The following is an 18239-nucleotide window of genomic DNA, read 5'->3' as shown; positions in this document are numbered from 1 at the left end:
TGGTGTAGTATTGCTTCAGTATCTTTGTAGACCGTGTCTGCATGTTGTAGCCGTGCACTGCAACCAGAAGGCAACGTGCTGTTGGCTTTTTGGAGGACGGCATCACCTTGCGATGAACAACACGCAGAGAGCAGAAGAATGTGGGCGAAGCAGTGGCGAGCGGCGTCGCCACCACGTCCTGCCAATGAGCACACTTCCGCTATATTGCGTAGCAGCCCCCTCTCCCCATACGTGGCAATTAAGTTGGCAATACATCGCTGCTCCGTCTGGAAATTCACAATGGACAAAGACCTTCTTTGTCGTTTCGTGAAGCTGAGAGTTAAAACAACGTAAAGTGTCCCTGCTGCCGTTGTTTGAGGTGTGCTTTTGTACTGCTTTGTGCTTAACTCATTTGTTGCTCCTTTCGAAAAGACAAATTTTCAGCCAGTCAACATTCGACCAGCACGTAGCATCACGGCTGTCGTACTGCATGCTTTTGGCTTTTTGGAAACGTGTCCCTGCGGCCTCTACATTGGTTGAATTCCCACAATCCTTCTCACAGATCCACACTGGTGCACCAATGGTTGGGCAGAAGCCTTAAGCACCAACAGTGAAGTAAGCATGAATAGTTTTCATCAATTAAAAAGCAGGTGGCTCCATTTTGGGGAACTTTCCATTGATACTCATGATTACTGAGGCCATGCCTCTGGGAGGGGGGGGGGGCATATCGCCTGTAGCAGTACCCCTTGTTCTTGTTGCTAATTTTTCTTTTCTGACTCTGGACTCGTCCTGCTGCTGATCAGATGCTTCTTGGCTGTGCCGCCTATTAATGTTTAAAACCTCAAAAACCTTTGCACGATACTGTAAATAATTTGGCATCGTCCCAGCGGGTTAACGGCTATCCTCCGGGAGAAAACACTCCTGATCGCGTGCTCCCGTCTCTGAGCTGACATGTTGCCATGTTGTATAGCATGAGCTAGCAGGAGACCCACTGCTGCCACTGCTGCTCTCTCTGGAATGTTAGCAAGGAATGACAATGAGTGTGCATTCAGTGTGTGTGTGTGTGTGTGTGTGTGTGTGTGTGTGTGTGTGTGTGTGTGTGTGTGTGTGTGTGTGCGCTGCTACTCCTGGCTTTGTTTGTTGTGTTCAGTGATGCAGGCTGCTTTGTGTTCTCACTCTTTGTGTGTGTGTGTGTGTGTGTGTGTGTGTGTGTGTGTGTCCAGAAGTTTGACAGAAGTTACACACTGCCCTCTAGTGTTGGCAGCTATAAACAGGTGAAAAACCCTCAGCAGGCTGCTACTCTTCCACCCCTCTCTCCCTCGCTCTCACTCTTTCTGTTAGTGGTCCATCAGGGGCAGCAGTGTGGGTCTTCCTTAAGCTGAAATGAGCGGTGAGGAGGCAAGGGGGTTGCGTTGATGGGTTTGTGGTACTGTGCCAAGCTGTTATCTCCTTAGCCGGGTAGAAAATGATTTTATTAATTGCTTCATTTAACGCTCCCCGTGTCCCCCCCCCCCTCCTCCTTCCCCTCTCCCACACGAATACACAAACAACGCCACACAAGCTAACGCACACTCGCACACTCTCCAAGCAAGCTACTTTTCAAACTCGCCCTGCATATACCTCCACGACAGTTGAAATGTTCTCTCGCTCCCTCTCTCTGCGGGGACCTGTAGAGGGAACAGTAGAGCCATAAAGGCCATATGCTGGCCCATTCAGATGTAATAGCAGGAAGGCCTGGGGAGGCCCAGTCAAAGGAGCTACGCTCCATTATGGTACATTATAGAGAAGAACAAGAGAGGAGCACTGTGAGTGTTTCTGTGTGTAGTTTCTGAGCAAGTGTGCGTGTGTGTGTGTGTGAGTGTGTGCGAGAGAGAGCGTGAATGAGATTGTGTATTATCTACCCTGCAGGAACAAAAATTTGTTCTCACAATCATCATGTTGAGACCTCCATATGGGGACGAGAAGATGGTCCCCATGTGACCAGCTGGTAAAACTGGTGAAAGTAGTTTAAGGATTACGTGATGGTTATGTCAAAGATTCAGGTGAGGCAGGAAGCGCTCATGGTTATGTGCGAGGGTACGGCTCTGAAAGATGAATGCAAGTCAATGCGGTGTCCTCTCGAGCGACTGAAACTAGGCTGTGTGTGTGGGGGGGGCGGGATGAGAATCAGACTGCTGCACCTGGGTCAGTGCAGTCAGACCCCGCAGGGGTGTCTTGTTAGACACACACAAACACACACACACACACTCTGGCTCGGCAACAACAGTAACCTCTGAGGTCAGACAGAGCTAGCGCTGCATTAGCCCCAGTGTGAACCTGCTGAGAGACAGAGCGAGCCAGTGCAGCTGGTGTTAACCACCCAGAACATACACACTGCACACGGAGTGGCAGAAAAAACCCACAGTGTTACCGGCACAGACGTCATAACTGTGCCGGCACGCCATCTCTGTGCTGCATGTACAACTAAATAAACACGTCCAGGTTTGCGTGTCGCGTTGCTGGTTAAAAAGTGGCTTTTGTGGAGACTTGACTACGTCTCAGATGATGATGAGATTAATAGAATCAATGAAAGGTAAACTGACACATCTCACAGGGAGAGGAAGCACCTGTCTGAAGAGCCCTGCTGCTGCTTCTGCCTTTTATAAAGGGTAACAAGTCCTTGAATACGTGCTTCTGCTCATGAGCAGTGTTATTTTCATGCGTAAGTACGAGCTCATCTCTCCTGCCAAAATCTGTGCTCTTGTATGGCGTACCTGGCAGTGCAGCAGTACTGTATCCGTGCTCGTGGGAACTCGCTTGTTTCGAGCTGTCAGTCAGGCGTGTTTATCTTTCCGCTGTAGTTCCAGGTTCCTGGTGTCGAGCTCTGTGGCTTGGATGGCGGAGCGCCGACAGAGCACTCACACGGGGAGGGTGGAGCAGTGAGCCGGGTGGGAAAGTGAGGTAGAGCCGGAGGGTGGATGTACCTGCTTCTCTCTAGCTCCGATGCAAAAGAGAAGCAGGTACATGTGCAGCTGCCTCTTACATGGAAAGCGATGCACATGAGTGAAGAGGCACGCTTGTCTAACAGCTGTGTGTGTTTAGCTGAAAGTCAGTCAACTGAAACATCATCAGCAGATATGATGATTGATGATTTTGCTCTGATAATTAAAATTAAAAATTGCAGCTATTCGCGAGAGAGCAGTAGTATCACAATGTCGTGCAAACGTATGTATGCCAAACTTATTCTACAAATTCTATGTCTTTCTGATTGGCTGCCTCTTGCAAGCAAAACTATTTGAACAGCACTGGGAGGAGCTTCTGTGCATACAGCCAGAGCTGTGATATCCCTGCTCAGGGACATCACACAAAGCCAGGAGTAGAAAAGAACAGTCTGAAACTGAGCACTTAGAGCAATCTGAAGCACGCTCACATTCATACCTACAATTTAGAATAACCAATTAGTGTATTGTGTGTGTCTTTGGACCATGGGAGGAAGCTGGAATAGTCTAAGCATGTCAACAGGAAAGCCCCACCCTGCCAGTGGATTCAAATCTTTTTGCTATAAGCGCTAACAACCACTGTACTGTAGTTATAATATATATTAGTATAATAGGTCCACTTTAGGCAAGCGTGCAGAATATTTGCATAAAGTTATGTTTATTTTAGATTTTTATACATTTAATATTTAAAATTGGCCCTTTTATTAGGAGAAGTGTAATCTAGTGTACAGTGGTGTAGCCAATAACTGTGTGTTGGTGTCTATTTGAGTAAACTGCACTAATACTGTCAACCAGCGAGTGTCAAGGGCACTCCCATAATCCTTTACCTTTAAAATGATGTTAAAGACACACCTGTTAAAGTAAACCCCCCCTCCTCCCCCCGGCAGCCCGCTTTCAGTGCTCATACTGTACCTGCAGGTATATCAAAGCCAGCACACACTTAGCACCTGAGACAAGATCCTGTTATCACCTGTGAAGAAAGAGGGAGATCTTATATTTGCACTCACCGCCACTCATCTTGCACACATGCTCACACACACACACACACACACACACACACACACACGCACACACACACACACACACACACACACACACACACACACACACACACACACACACACACACACACACCTGTAATGTTATTTGATAGCCAAGTGCTTGACAGAAGCTCTGGCAGACTAGCAGATAAGTCTGGTCTGGCGGTGGGTGGTCCCGTTTCTCCACATTGATGCTAGTAACAGGTTTCTAGCGGTGTGACTGCTGCCAGAGTCAGATGATGCTGCTGTGGTACGAGACGCGGAGGTCAGAGTTGACGTTAGTCCCGTGATACGGCGTTACTTTAACGTAGAGGTGTTTGCTGTGAGAGATTAACTTATGAGTGGTTTCAGCTCATTTTCTCTAATAATATAAACTGAAACTGTAATTCACATAGCAGTGATTGAGTCTTCAGTTCAATGTTGATTTAAATGACAGAATAATTTCAGTTATTTTCAGAGGGGGATTTATTCTTCTATTTCATTGCCATAATGATGTTTGATTGGGTTTAAATATTTGGCACTTCTTTGGAGAGTGGAAGTGAGCTCCAGAATTAAGCTTGCTTTGGCCCTTGATTCTGTTTTGGACGGTTTTAACTCTGGCAAACCGGATCAAGTGTCATCACGGCAGAATTTAGAAAAATAATACCACGTTTGAAAATACCCTGAATTATCCTTTGGCAGCAGTGCTGTAATTGAATGCTGATTACAGGCCACTTCGTGAATTGATCTGACCCCATCCTGGCAATTAACAATTCCTGTGCATGGAAGTCAATGCAGCCCTTTGAAAATGTCAGTGACAGATCTTATTAGAAGCATTCTTTGTTGGTGTAACAGATTAAATATGATGGTTGTGAAGACATTCTACATATTTACAGTGAATTTTAATTTTTAATTTTCTCATTTTGACCTCTGATGAAAGAGATCAGAATCAGAATCAGAATCAGAATGGGTTTATTGCCAGATGTTGAGGTTTACAACATTAGGAAATTGCTGCGGTGCTTCAGTGCAGACAATAAGAATTAAAGTGCTATGTAGAAAGAAAGATATGTGCATGAGATATACATGAGATATATACATGAGAATAAGAATTATGAGTGCTACGTAGAAAGATATATACATGAGTGCAGGTGGTGATCAGTGCCAGACATGAAATGATGCAGTGACACAGCGTAGGGTCATGTGTTAGTGGCGGGGACAGTCATGTGGTTATTGTTCATGTGTCCAACAGCAGAGGGGAAGAAACTGTTCTTGTGGCGAGAGGTTCTGGTGCGAATGGACCGGAGCCTCCTGCCTGAGGGGAGCAGGTCAAACAGACTGTGTCCAGGGTGAGAAGGGTCAGCTGAGATCCGGGCTGCACGCCGCAGTGTCCTGGAGGTGTACAGGTCCTGCAGAGATGGGAGTCTGCAGCCAATCACCTTCTCAGCAGAGCGCACAACACGCTGCAGTCTCTGTTTGTCCCTGATAGTGGCTCCAGCGTACCACACGGTGATGGAGGAGGTGAGGATGGACTCGATGATTGCGGTGTAGAATTGCATCATCGTCCGTGTTGGCAGGTTGAATTTCTTCAGCTGCCTCAGGAAGTACATCCTCTGCTGGGCTTTCTTGATGACGGAGGTGATGGTGGGCTCCCACTTCAGGTCCTGGGTGATGGTGGTACCCAGGAAGCGGAATGAGTCCACAGAGGTGATGGGGGTGTCAGTCAGGATGATGGGGGGGAGTGGGGCTGTGTGCTTCCTGAAGTCCACAATAATCTCCACTGTCTTCTGGGCATTCAGCACCAGGTTGTTGTGGCTGCACCAGGACACCAGACGTTCAACCTCCCTCCTGTAGGCAGACTCATCCCCGTCAGAGATGAGCCCAATGACGGTGGTGTCATCTGCGAACTTGATTAGCTTGACAGACTGGTGGGTGGAGGTGCAGCAGTTGGTGTACAGGGAGAAGAGCAGAGGAGAAAGAACACAGCCCTGAGGGGAGCCGGTGCTGATGGTCCGGGAGTCCGAGACATTCTTCCCCAGCCTCACGTGCTGCTTCCTGTCCGTCAGGAAGTCAGTGATCCACCGGCAGATGGGATCAGGCACATTCATCTGGGAAAGCTTGCCTCGGAGATGGTCTGGAAGGATGGTGTTGAAGGCAGAGCTGAAGTCCACAAACAGGATCCTGGCGTAGGTTCCTGGGGAGTCCAGATGCTGCAGGATGAAGTGTAGGGCCATGTTGATGGCGTCGTCTACAGACCTGTTGGCTCTATATGCAAACTGCAGGGGGTCCAGGAGGGGGGCCGTGAGGGTCTTGAGATGGGAGAGAACTAGGCGCTCAAAGGACTTCATGACCACAGATGTCAGAGCCACGGGTCTGTAGTCATTTAGTCCAGTGATCCTAGGTTTCTTGGGGACAGGGATTATGGTAGAGGACTTGAAGCAGGCAGGCACATGACATGCCTGCAGTGAGGAGTTGAAGATGCCAGAAAACACTGGGGCCAGCTCGTTTGCACAGTGTCTGAGGGTGGCAGGAGACACACCGTCTGGGCCGGGAGCTTTCCGAGCATTCAGACTCCTAAATCGCTTCCTCACATCTGCTTCATGAATATGAAGAGTTGTGGTCGGAGGAGGTGGTGTGAAATCCTCTTTTGTGTGGGGTGAGGGGGCGGGTGTTGCAGGTGAACAGTTTGAAGGTGGTGATGGCTCTATGGAGGGGGGAGAGGTGGGGGAATGAGTGTCCAAAGTGCCTCTATTGTTGGGGTCGTTGGAGGTGTGAAGGCTGCCTGATGGCTCGTCAAAACGGCAGTAGAAGTCGTTGAGGGTGTTGGCTAAGAGCAAGTCATCAGTGGAGTGGGGGGTTTTAGGCTTGTAGTTTGTAATATTCCTAAAACCTTTCCACACAGAGGCCGAGTCATTCTCTGAGATCTGCTGCTGCATCTTCTCAGAGTGCTGATGTTTGGCAATGTCCACTTCCTTAGTGAACCTGTACTTGGCCTCTCTGTAGCAGTCCCTGTCTCCGCTTCTGAACGCCTTTCTCTTTTCCAGCCACAGCTTTTTGAGTTTAGGAGTAAACCAGGGTTTGTCATTGTTATAACTCACCCTGGTGCGTGATGGCACAATGCTGTCCTCACAGAAGTGGATATAGGAGGTGACAGTGTCCGTAAACTCGTCCAAGCTGTTAGAAGCAGCCTTCATTGTGTCCCAGTCTGTGGTCTCCAAACACGTGCGAAGCTCCTCCACAGCCTCGTTGCTCCACAGTTTTTTGGTCCTCACGACAGGTTTGGAGAGCTTCAGCCTCTGTCTGTACGCGGGGATTAGGTGGATCATGACGTGATCAGAAAGTCCGAGTGAAGCGCGCGGCACCGCGCGATAGGCCCCGCTGATCGTGCTGTAGCAGTGGTCCAATGTCCTCTCCTCTCTGGTCGGGCATTTAATATACTGCTTGTATTTCGGAAGCTCATGGCTCAGATTGGCTTTGTTAAAGTCCCCAAGAGCAATGATGAGAGAGTCCGGGTATGTCCGCTCCGTGTGGAGAATCTGCTCTGCGAGTGCGCACTGAGCTGCTTGCGCATCCGCGTCTGGCGGGATGTAAACAGCGGCCAGGATGAATGAAGCAAACTCCCGCGGAGAATAAAACGGTTTGCAGTGAATAAAAAGATATTCCAGAGAGGGAGAGCAGTGCTGAGCAATCACTGTTACATCTGTGCACCAGCCACTATTGATGTAGAAGCAGACACCTCCACCTTTGGTTTTACCGGAGAGAGCGGCCTGCCGGTCCGCGCGCAGCAGATGAAAGCCCTCCAGCTTGAGCGCGCAGTCCGGGATGTCCTCACTGAGCCACGACTCCGTAAAACATAAGACACAGGAGGAGGCAAAGTCTCTGTTCATGCTTCTCATCAGGGCCAGTTCGTCTATCTTATTCCAGAGTGAGCGTACATTAGAAAGGAAGATCCCAGGAAGGGCCGTTCTCAGTCCGCGTTTCCTCAAACGCACGAGTACGCCGGCTCGCTTACCTCTCTTTCGACGTCTCACTTTCCTGATCAGACTCAGCAGTAAATCTGCCGCAGATGCGACAAATATTGGAAATAAATCCACAGGCGTTGTAGTCCTGCAGTTAAGGAGCTCTTCTCTGGTGTACGAGTATCCAGAGGAGTTCCCAGACACAGAAGAAATGCACAAAAACAAGACAAAAGATAAAGGGGCCTTTGCCATTGTATACGAGCAGCATGTTAACAAAGGATTGCTTTGTGCACAATGAAGTGAAGTGAGGCAGAATTAGAGTCCCAGTAGAACTTTGGTCATCTCTTTCAGATCATTTACTACTTTGTCTCCTGTCAGTATCGTGTTTTTCAGATATTATGCCATACTTATTTTCCTTACTTATTTTCCATACTGATGTGTTTCTGATTTCCCGTAATAATGTCCAGGAGAGCTGTTTGAACTGAATGTTACATACCGGGAAATAAAGTATTTCCCTGTACTTCAGCATTAGCATCAGCTACATAAAACACGCTTATCTCATTGAAGTAGAGTGATAAATTGTGCTTGTGTAGTTGATCATTTTTTAGACTCAGGAGAGTTTATTGAAATTAGAGCCTTTTAATATACAAGCACACCCCCCAAAATACCAAAGCTCCAGTTATATTTAACGCAGTGGTGTGCAGTGACTTTTACAGCAAGGCAAGCGGGGAGACAACCAGCGACCAGAAACTCAAGAAGAAACACAAATGTTCTTCCACTGGACCACATTAAAGCCTTTTCGAGTTTTTCTCCTGTCCATCTTTATTCTTATATACATGCTGACAGCCCTGTGCATCTTGCAGCACTCTTCCCGGACATCTTCACCTCTCTGCGTGCTGTACCTACCCTGAAGTATTCTAAAATATTGTACTTACGTCTGTAGTGTCATCAAACTTTTTGGGATTCGCTGAGTTCCCGCGAATTCCTAAGGAATTTTCCTTTATTGAAAGCAAGAAGAAATATTATTAAAAAAATGTCAGCAATTACCAAACTCTATTATTGGCAATGGTAAATAAAGTATCAAAAGTAAAAGTACTTAGTGTGCAGAAAAACATTCCCGAACATGTTATATGGATGTTAATATAACATCCATATGATGGATGTGAATGTTATTGCTGTAGGTGTTTAAGGTTGGGTGAATTTTAAATGTTGTAAATACTATATGCTAAGTATATTGCATTTAGTATATTAAATTAAAACGCTTGAGCAATGAGGGCCATGAGTAATCACCACTTAGTGATTGCCTCCATTGTTGATTGTTTTTTTTATATAAACTGTATAAACAAATGATTTCTCAGAGATTCTAATCTGCCTTACCTGTTAAACTTCTTCACATTGCACTCTAACCCCTCTAAATTACACTTGTTGGTATCGGTGGTTAGTAAGAGAAAATGATAAATCTGATGATAAATCACAGAGGGTTTGTTTAGTTGCTAAACAAACAGGCAGATTGAAACTGATCTCAGAGCAGTGAAAGCAGAGTCAGCAGCAGATTGTCTATGTGTCGTATGGACTGCGAACGCCTCTGTGTCCCCTCAGATGAGCTGGAAGAGTTAGCCAGAGTGACAGAAGTGTGAGTTTCTCTGCTTAGACTCCTGACCTGAACCTGGATAAGTAGATAGATGGATGCAAACAGATGAGAAGCTGTAGACAGAAAGTTGTTTAAAATAAGAGAGATTGGTTTCAGGATTTGATTGATCTCTGCTTTTAGATTTCACTGTTCAAGCACTGCTTGCCTTGCTTGCCCTGATGGAGTGCCGCTGATAGATTTCCTAAAATCTGGCCAAGCAAAACTAAACCAAACCTATAACTGCAGTACTCACATTAAAAGTGATTTATTGAAGGTTGATTGCGCTAATAATGTTTCCCCAGAAAGATTTGCATTCATTACATTCTTGAAGCTCGTTTTTTAAACAACTTTAAATCTGTTCTTCACCAGGGTCCCCCAGGATCTCAGCCTTCACCTCACACGCAGCCTCCTCCACATAACCCCACTAATCCCATGATGGGACCTCATGGACAGGTAAGAACCAAACATTTATCCAGTCTGTCACTTTGCTTGTAGGTTCCTTCTTGAGCCTACCCTTGATTCCACTCGCTCACTCGCTCAAATAACAGTGAAAAGTGTACAAACCGCACACAGGTCCCTTGTGCTAACAGGCAGGACGGGCAGCATCCACAATGGTGGATTGGATGAATAATTTAGCTGTGTTGGCCCAGCTGTAAAGAGCGGAGGTGCATCTGGAGGGCCTCCTCTCTTCCTCAGCCCAGCACTCACCATCCCGTAGTCCATCAATAGACCATTAATATTGCAGCACAGCCTGACATTGTGCAGCTCTTCATGCACAAACCCACCACAACACGGTCAAAGGAGGAGAGAAGAGGAGCCGAAGAGAAAGCCGACTTAGGTGACGAGGGTACAAATGAAAACGGTAGTGAGTCGGTTCTCACTTCGAGGACTAATTGTTATTATATAACTCATCTTCCACTTGCTCCAACCGCACACACCCGGCGACACACAAAACATGTAGTACATAATTATAATTTAAATGCAGTCTCATGCTGTATTTGTGTTGTGTGTGCTTATCTCTGTGATAAGATGATGATACAAACATCATGCGGCTCATGCTCCGTGACCAAAACACCCAAGTCTTACCCAATCAGCATTCAAATCTGCACGTTTCCTCTTGATACTAAAATAGTTGGACTGACTTTTGAATTAATTCTTATCGTCTAACATCGAAATGTGGTCCACCGGGCGTGGATATTTGTAGTTGTAGCAACGTATTCTCAAAGGTAATTCTGAAAACCATCTGTCTCTGGTGTTTTACATTATTCACTAGTTGTGCGCCGGCTCTGTAATGCATGTCCCGGCCAGCCTTGTCTTGTCCCCTCTCTGCTGAAACATAGTGAACGTGTCTTAGGTTTCTGGTATGAATCACGCAATCCAGGCAGAATCTTTGTAGCTAGACTGCCTGCGTATGCGAGGTCGGTAGTAAAATGTCCACCACCGAATGGCACAGAAACAGAGACGGGGTGTAGAACTACTGCTTTCATCCAGCCGTGTGATGTTAATGCCCCCCCACCCGCTGCAACATTATTGTCCTTGTATTGTTCTTCTGGTCCAGATCTCTATCCTGCATGTTTTTTTTCCCCATCTTCCTAACTTCCCCTTTACCTTTATCCTAATGGCATTTATCACCTGAGGTCTTACTTTCCAAAACTTAACAACAAGCCCCTCCTTACTTGGAAACAGAACAAAAATACAGCATGCACATTGTTCTTCAGCGCAATAGCTCCCCCTGTTGACATCCAAAGATAAAGCCTCAAACATGAGAAGGTCAGCTATAGAGAGTCAGGTTTGCTAATCTTCTTGTGCCTTATGTCATTTCAAAGTGTCACTTGTCAAGAACAGTTTGGCTCTCACCTGAGGGGAAACATATGACTAATCTATTTTACATGGAAGTAATAATAATAATAATGGATACTTTATTGATCCCCATGGGGAAATTACTTGTTTTTCTCTGCATTTGACCCATTCACTCAGTGAAGCAGTGGGCAGCCCACTAAGCAGGCGCCCGGGGAGCAGTGTGTAGGGACGGTACCTTGCTCAGGGGTACCTCAGGGTAGCCGTTAAGTGGATTCGAACCGCCGACCTTCCGATCATGGGGCGACCACTTTACCTACTGAGCTATCCCTGCCCCTAGTATTCTTGCTTCCGGAGAGCACATTTGTACACATTTTGAGAGACTAATAGAAGCTGGTTGAAATGATATTATTATCATAACATCAGTTAAATTTTTTATAGAGATCTGTGTTTATTAGTTCTCAATCAGAAGCACCAAAAGGCAGCGTACACTGTGATTTATGGATGCAGTGTTTTAAAAGCAGAATCTGATGTTCGCTAAGCTGGTAATGACGGTGGCATGCTGAGACATGTGTACTGTGATGTTTTGTGTATTTTTAATATGTGCAGCACTTTCTATCGTTTTATCTCAATTTAATTTCCGTCGTGTGTTTAATGACTCCCGCTGCAGTCGTTTTACAAGCCCTGCTATAAATAAATATTGTCATAATATCCTTATGATTACCTTGTTTGTTTTATTTACTTCATACATTATGTTAATATCTAATCGTGCCAGTCCCTTTAAATTGCTTTTCTTTCGATGCTGATTTCATTAAACTGAAGCCACATTCTGCACTAACTGCACTGTGGCTTCTTTGTGTTTTGGGGCATAACCGTAGCTTTGTGTTGTCATTAGCACAAACATATTTGAAGGACTCTCAGTCAAGAAATGTACATGTGTGTTAGTGTTTTGGCTTCTGATCATTATTATTTCATATTGTGGGCCACGTAGAGCCCATTTTGTTCTGAATTGGGCCAGATCCTGAATCCTGAATTTGTATAGTAGAAAGCAAAAAAACTGCCATTTCATTGTTTATTTACTTTGGTTTAGTATGAGTGGCCATGGAGAAGGAAAAGCTGCAAAATATCTGAAAATACAGTTAAAATTCCAAAACGTATGGCATCTTTCACATTTTCCAAAGCTGTCCGGCGGGCCGAATATGAGTTTTTGACTGACCACTTCTGGCCCCCAGGCCTTATGTTTGCCATCACCTGGAATAAAGTTGTTGTTTTTTTCTTCGCTTGTCCTTTCTGCAGCCATTCATGTCTCCACGGTACCCAGGTGGCCCAAGGCCTTCCCTCCGTATGCCAAATCAGCCTCCCGGGAGCATCCCCGGGTCACAGCCTCTCCTTCCAAACAGCCTGGACCCCACCCGACCTCAAGGTACTGACGGCCATAGTGTGCTGTTTTGAAGAGAAACTTTATATTGGCTTCTAAATGAGAATCTTCTTTCTTCCTCCTGTATTGATTTGTTATTGATCCAAGTGGTGCTGCCATGCCAACATTCTGTTTTATCACAGGACATCCAAACATGGGCGGTCCAATGAGAATGAATCCCCCCCGAGGCATGGGAGGCATGGGCCCACAGGTAAACCACCAGTGTTTTTTTACACAAACGACCAAATTAGTCATATAGAGTAAAACACAAAGGGCCCCGTTACTAAAGCAAGTCACAACAGTGGATAGTGTCCTTCAGCTCCACCAGCCCACTGCACTCCCACTCAGCAGCTGCCACACAGCCAGGTTTGGTGCCTGGTCTTTAGTTTATGAGCAAACTCTGTGTTTGGTTGCCCTTCATTAGGGGCTTCCATAAAAAACAGCTATAATGTCAAAGCAGCAATCTATAAACAGCATGTAGATAATCCTTCTCCTTTGCTGAGCAGGAATTTTGGTTCCGCCAATCTCTTAACTTTGCCTTTAAATGTCAGAAGCGCTCTGACGCCGATCTTGGCTGCGACCAGAGCCCACCCACTGCTAACGCCAGTTCTACATGTTAAATCCTACTTGCTGACTCCCACCTAGAGAGACAGAGACTGAATGCTTAGAGTGCTATGAGCAAGCCACCACCAACACATATTTTTTTAAAAGTGGTGCCAAAGACGGTGCTGTCGGTTTCCTTTTATCACTTTAATTTGTGTTAATGTTGTTTTTTCTAATACATAAGATGCTTAAACAGCAGCGTCCTTTTGAATTACCATTATAAGACAGCTGCTTCATTCTGCACCCAGCCACCGCGCGCACACACACACACGCACACTCTCTCCCCGTGCCCTTCGTCCCCTCTCTGTGCCACCCTGGCTCGGTGACTTTGGCAGTGAGCGTACCAGCAGCTGGTGTGGCATCTGCTCGACAAGTGTAATCGTCTGCTGAACAAAACTCTTCCTCTGAGTGGAGCTGCTCTCTGGCCTGCCCCCCTACTCACTCACTCAGTCATACACACACACACACACACACACACACACACACACACACACACGTGTCCAAAGACACACGTGTAGCGCCAGCCAAAGCAGCCCACTGGGCAGCGATGAAAACATACACGCAAACACGCGGGAGGGCGCGCACACATAGAGACACTTACTGTATACAGAGACTCACAACATGTGCAGAGTGCGCAGGCTCTTCCACACACAGCTGTCCTCTTTCACGCGCAGCCCACACACAGCTCATACATCCACATAATTAAACACTAGTTAGTGGGAGACATGATCGTCGCTGACCTTCATTAAGATTCAAACCTTTACACAGAGCAGGTGCGAGGCTCTGTGCTGACTGTGTGTTCTTCTCTTTGTGCAGAACTATGGCGGAGGGATGAGGCCTCCTCCAAACTCCATGGGGCCAGGGATGCCCGGCATGAACATGTTAGTAGACTGTTTTTCTTTTTATGGCTGTAAATTCTGTATATACTTCTATATGATAATGTTTACATCATCTAAATAACAGGCAAAAATAGTACTAATATATTAGAACCCCCCAATTTCCTCTCAAACCAGCTTGGTGACAGATGAGGGAAGAAGAAACATCCCACAGAACCATCAGGCAGAAAAAAGACTTACACTGAAAAGAGATATAAAGACTTACACTGGTTTAAGGTAAAAGTAGAAAGTCAGGATAAGCTCTCCGATAAACACAGACTTAAAAGATGTCACCGACATCAGAGGCCTTGTATCCTGGCTTTACTCTGACCCTGACACAATAGGTCTCAGGCTAGGCACCGACGCATACGGCAAAGAAATTTCAAATGAGAAGAATTAAATAAAATAGTGCTGTATAGGGTTACAGGGCATTTTCCTCATAATGCGCATGCACGTGAGTTTTAAGACGTCCTGCAGGAGCTCTGCACTTCAAAGTCACTGGGCCTAAGAGGGAAGTACAACAGAGTGTCATCAGTAAAAATACGGAAAGAAATCCAGTAACCATGAATGCTGTGACACGGGGGACGTATGTAAAATCATACTGCAGCTACAAATGAGCCCCGAGCCACACCGTGCTTTATGAGTGTGGATAAAGAGACATAGTAGTTATTGATAGGTGCAGCCTGTTTGAGAGATAATGTGAAAATCATTATAAAGCTGAGCCAGACACCCACAAGGCACCAGAGTTTGTAAAAAGTACTGTGATCAATTGTGTCCAATGCTGCGCTCGAGTCCAGCGGTGCCAGATAAAGAGCACATGCCTGCTCAGAAGCCACTGGGAGATCGCTGGTGACCTTCGAAAGAACAGTCTCTGTGCTGTGGTATTTACCGATGCCAAATAGAAACTTTGCAAAAGTGGAATTATTTTGTGGAGCAGAAACATGTAGCTCAGACACCTTTTCTTTCATAGAGTTTCTTTCGACAAAAGGCAGATTGGAGATGATAATTCTCCAGGAAGGTGTGATCCACGTTAGTGTGGCTGTACAGAAACAGTCAATGAACTTTCAACCCCAAAGAGTAAACGTGGCACTAAAAAAACAACAAGTCGTCTTCTGTTTCAGAGTCTCAATGCTTGTCCTGTGACTGACCGTCACGCCAATAAAAAAGTCCCTCAATAAAGTTCCCAGAAAGCAGAACAGGCAGGTTTCTAGATCATTTCTGCACGTCAGCTGATGAACTCTACTTTTGCAATAATCTCTAGAGTCCACGTACATAACAAATAATAAAACCTCCCCTTTATCCTCGTACCTCTCTGCATTTCAGGGGTCCTGGCGGAAGAGGTCCGTGGCCGAACCCCAACACCAACTCAGTGAGTCACACCCTCTCACATCTTCACGTCCACGTGACCGAGTGCATTTACAATAACTGTGCTTCATGTTGTGTTTCACCCCGGGTCTCTCCTCCCCACAGATAGCTTATTCATCTTCATCTCCAGGCAACTATGTGGTAAGTGTCCCGTCACGAACTCGTGTTCGACCACGGGCCATAAATTACCTGTCACGCTGTGATATCTAACAGGCGCGCTGCCATCTAGATGCACTCGGTGCTCATTTCTCTCCCTCGCTTGCTCTCACCCCTCAGGGTCCTCCGGGGGGAGGCGGCCCACCAGGAACTCCCATCATGCCTAGCCCTGGAGGTGAGTTATACATTTCAGTTTCCCTTCTGGTTTCTGCTTTGATCCAGTGCTCACTGAAGGAGGGTTTGTCTAAGAAACATCAAACGTGTTCTCCGTCAGATACACATTTCTCTTTGGGAGACAGATCGGGCTCTAAATACGTGAAGAATTGAGCCTTTAGGAGGAGTTTTAAGTGTAAAACACTGAAAAATGGAAGAAAATATATATTGCACTGAATGTGCTTTTGTTGGAACTCTCAAATGTGATGTTCATGAAAAATCCTTTGTCACACTTTTTTTTTTTTTTTTTTAACTTAAGGCATAGAGTGAAAAATACTCGAGTGGAAGCAGAGGCATACAATCAACTGACTAATCCCTTTCAGGTCTGACCCATCAATAAGGTGTCTCTGTGGAGGATTGACTGCAAACAAAACGCTGCGGGCGGTTGTCCTGTAGATGTTCTGTTTCTGATGGCCTGTGAAAAGCTTCTTTTTGTGTTATATGCACGCCGCTATTTTGATATGTTGCGGGGCAGCCCTTTGCAGTCCTGTTCGCACCTACACTGAGAAGGAAAACATATTCCACTGCAGTCACACACACACAAAAGTGCTCACCTCACTCTGGAATTAGCCCCCTTCCTCCAGTCACGATAACAAAAGCCGCATTCAGGAACGCTAATGGGCAAGATTTCTCTACCCCATGTGCCGTGCATGCGCTCTGTCCATCTCTGCTCCTCGTCTTTCAGCTCGTCATTCATCTTTCTCGTGCTTTTCTCAGTTATCTGCTCACAAATTTCTACCTGCAATGTCAGATCAAGGTCACCTCACTCTTCTGAATCTTTTAAGAACAGACCGACTCGCACGCGAGGAGCGACACAGCGTGAACTGGTTGATGCCAAGTTACCAGGGTGTCCGTATTACAACTAATCTTCTTGTTACAGGAATAAGATGGGTTTCTTTGACTGTGCGTTGCAGAGAGCAGCGAGTGCATTGACTGGCAGAAAGAGGAACTGATGTTTTTTCAATTTCTTCTTCGGTGGTGGTCTTTGTCCTGTACTGTAGCAGAAACTATTACACCAATGGTAAAATTGTTGCTGCCTATGTGTCTTCAGTTTTCCCCATTCTTTACCTCAAGGACCAAAACTTCTTTCAATAATTTTTCATGGATTTTGCATATAAAAAGGGGCAGTTTACCTGTAAGTGCTTCCCAGTCTGGGAGGAGTGAAGCACAGAGAGCCTAAACATCCACCTGCTCTTCTGTTCGTAGATTCAACAAATTCAAGCGAAAACATCTACACAATGATGAACCCCATCGGCCCTGGTGGTAATAGACCTAATGTACGTATCGACGTTTGGCTCAGTTTTCATATATTTATTTATTTTCCTTTTTATAAACCAGTCAGCTAACATGTCGTGTTCCCCAAGCTGCAAAAATACTGAGAGACAGTACCTTATTTAGCTGTAGCTGTTTTGTCTTAAAACCCTCTGATGGTAATTTTTGATCTATTATATTGGACTATAGAAATAAAAATAACCGACGTGTCTGTTTTTTGTTTTAGTTCCCAATGGGACCAGGTCCCGATGGGCCCATGGGTGGAATGGGTGCTATGGATCAGCATCATATGAATGGATCACTAGGTGCGTACCTAAAGATGCGGTACAGTAAGCTATGAGCCCATACACTGAATCTTATGACACTCAAAAGCTTTTAGAAGGTGGACTCTGCCCTCTAATGGCAGATCAAGGAAGTGTTGTCTCAGTATTGAGCAAAGGGAAAATTGATTAGTGGGGCAGTGAGTTAGGCCAATTGATCCTGTTGATGTATGAGACATGATTGGTGAAGCCAGCTGAGTTAGTGCTCATCTGTATGTGTAACAAATAGCTTAATTAAAAGCCATTAGTTGTTTAAGTGCAAGCAATTTCTGCTAGCTCTGGATATCCTGCACTGACACTGTTTTTCTTTTTCCTTTTCTAATGCAGGCTCTGGTGACATGGATGGGTTGCCAAAGGTAAGACTGTCCATGCCTGCGTATCTCTCTTTGTCCGTCTGTATGAGTTCTTTATTCTCATTGGTGCGTTTCGTCCACGTTTGTAGAATTCTCCCAACAATATGGCAGGCATGAACAATCCTCCCGGCACTCCGCGGGATGACGGCGAGATGGCAGGCAACTTTTTAAACCCATTCCAAAGTGAAAGTGTGAGTAAAAAAAAAAAAAACCCTCAAAGTGTTTGACACAGATTCCCGCCGGCATGAGACTCACTCACGCCCTCCACGTTAGATGATTGTAGCTGCCAATTGTCCACGGCAACCT

General features: G+C 45.9%; 1 protein-coding gene across 2 annotated transcripts in view; it reads left to right on the top strand.

Moving 5' to 3' along the window:
* The window catches only part of ssbp4 (single stranded DNA binding protein 4), a 92489-nt gene that overhangs the window by 70262 nt on the left and 3988 nt on the right, over positions 1–18239 (top strand). For both annotated transcript variants that reach the window (XM_080878723.1, XM_080878724.1), the window contains exons 6-16: positions 9932–10015; positions 12656–12782; positions 12920–12987; positions 14196–14260; positions 15578–15623; positions 15725–15760; positions 15896–15950; positions 17195–17265; positions 17487–17565; positions 17908–17936; positions 18023–18124. In XM_080878723.1, the coding sequence (XP_080734849.1) occupies positions 9932–10015; positions 12656–12782; positions 12920–12987; positions 14196–14260; positions 15578–15623; positions 15725–15760; positions 15896–15950; positions 17195–17265; positions 17487–17565; positions 17908–17936; positions 18023–18124 (762 nt within the window). The remainder of the gene's footprint in view (positions 1–9931; positions 10016–12655; positions 12783–12919; positions 12988–14195; positions 14261–15577; positions 15624–15724; positions 15761–15895; positions 15951–17194; positions 17266–17486; positions 17566–17907; positions 17937–18022; positions 18125–18239) is intronic.

This window comes from Rhamphochromis sp. 'chilingali', assembly GCF_963969265.1.
Source record: "Rhamphochromis sp. 'chilingali' genome assembly, chromosome: 3".
In the NCBI taxonomy this organism is placed as follows: domain Eukaryota; kingdom Metazoa; phylum Chordata; class Actinopteri; order Cichliformes; family Cichlidae; genus Rhamphochromis; species Rhamphochromis sp. 'chilingali'.
This window is presented reverse-complemented; position numbering and strand designations above follow the sequence as displayed.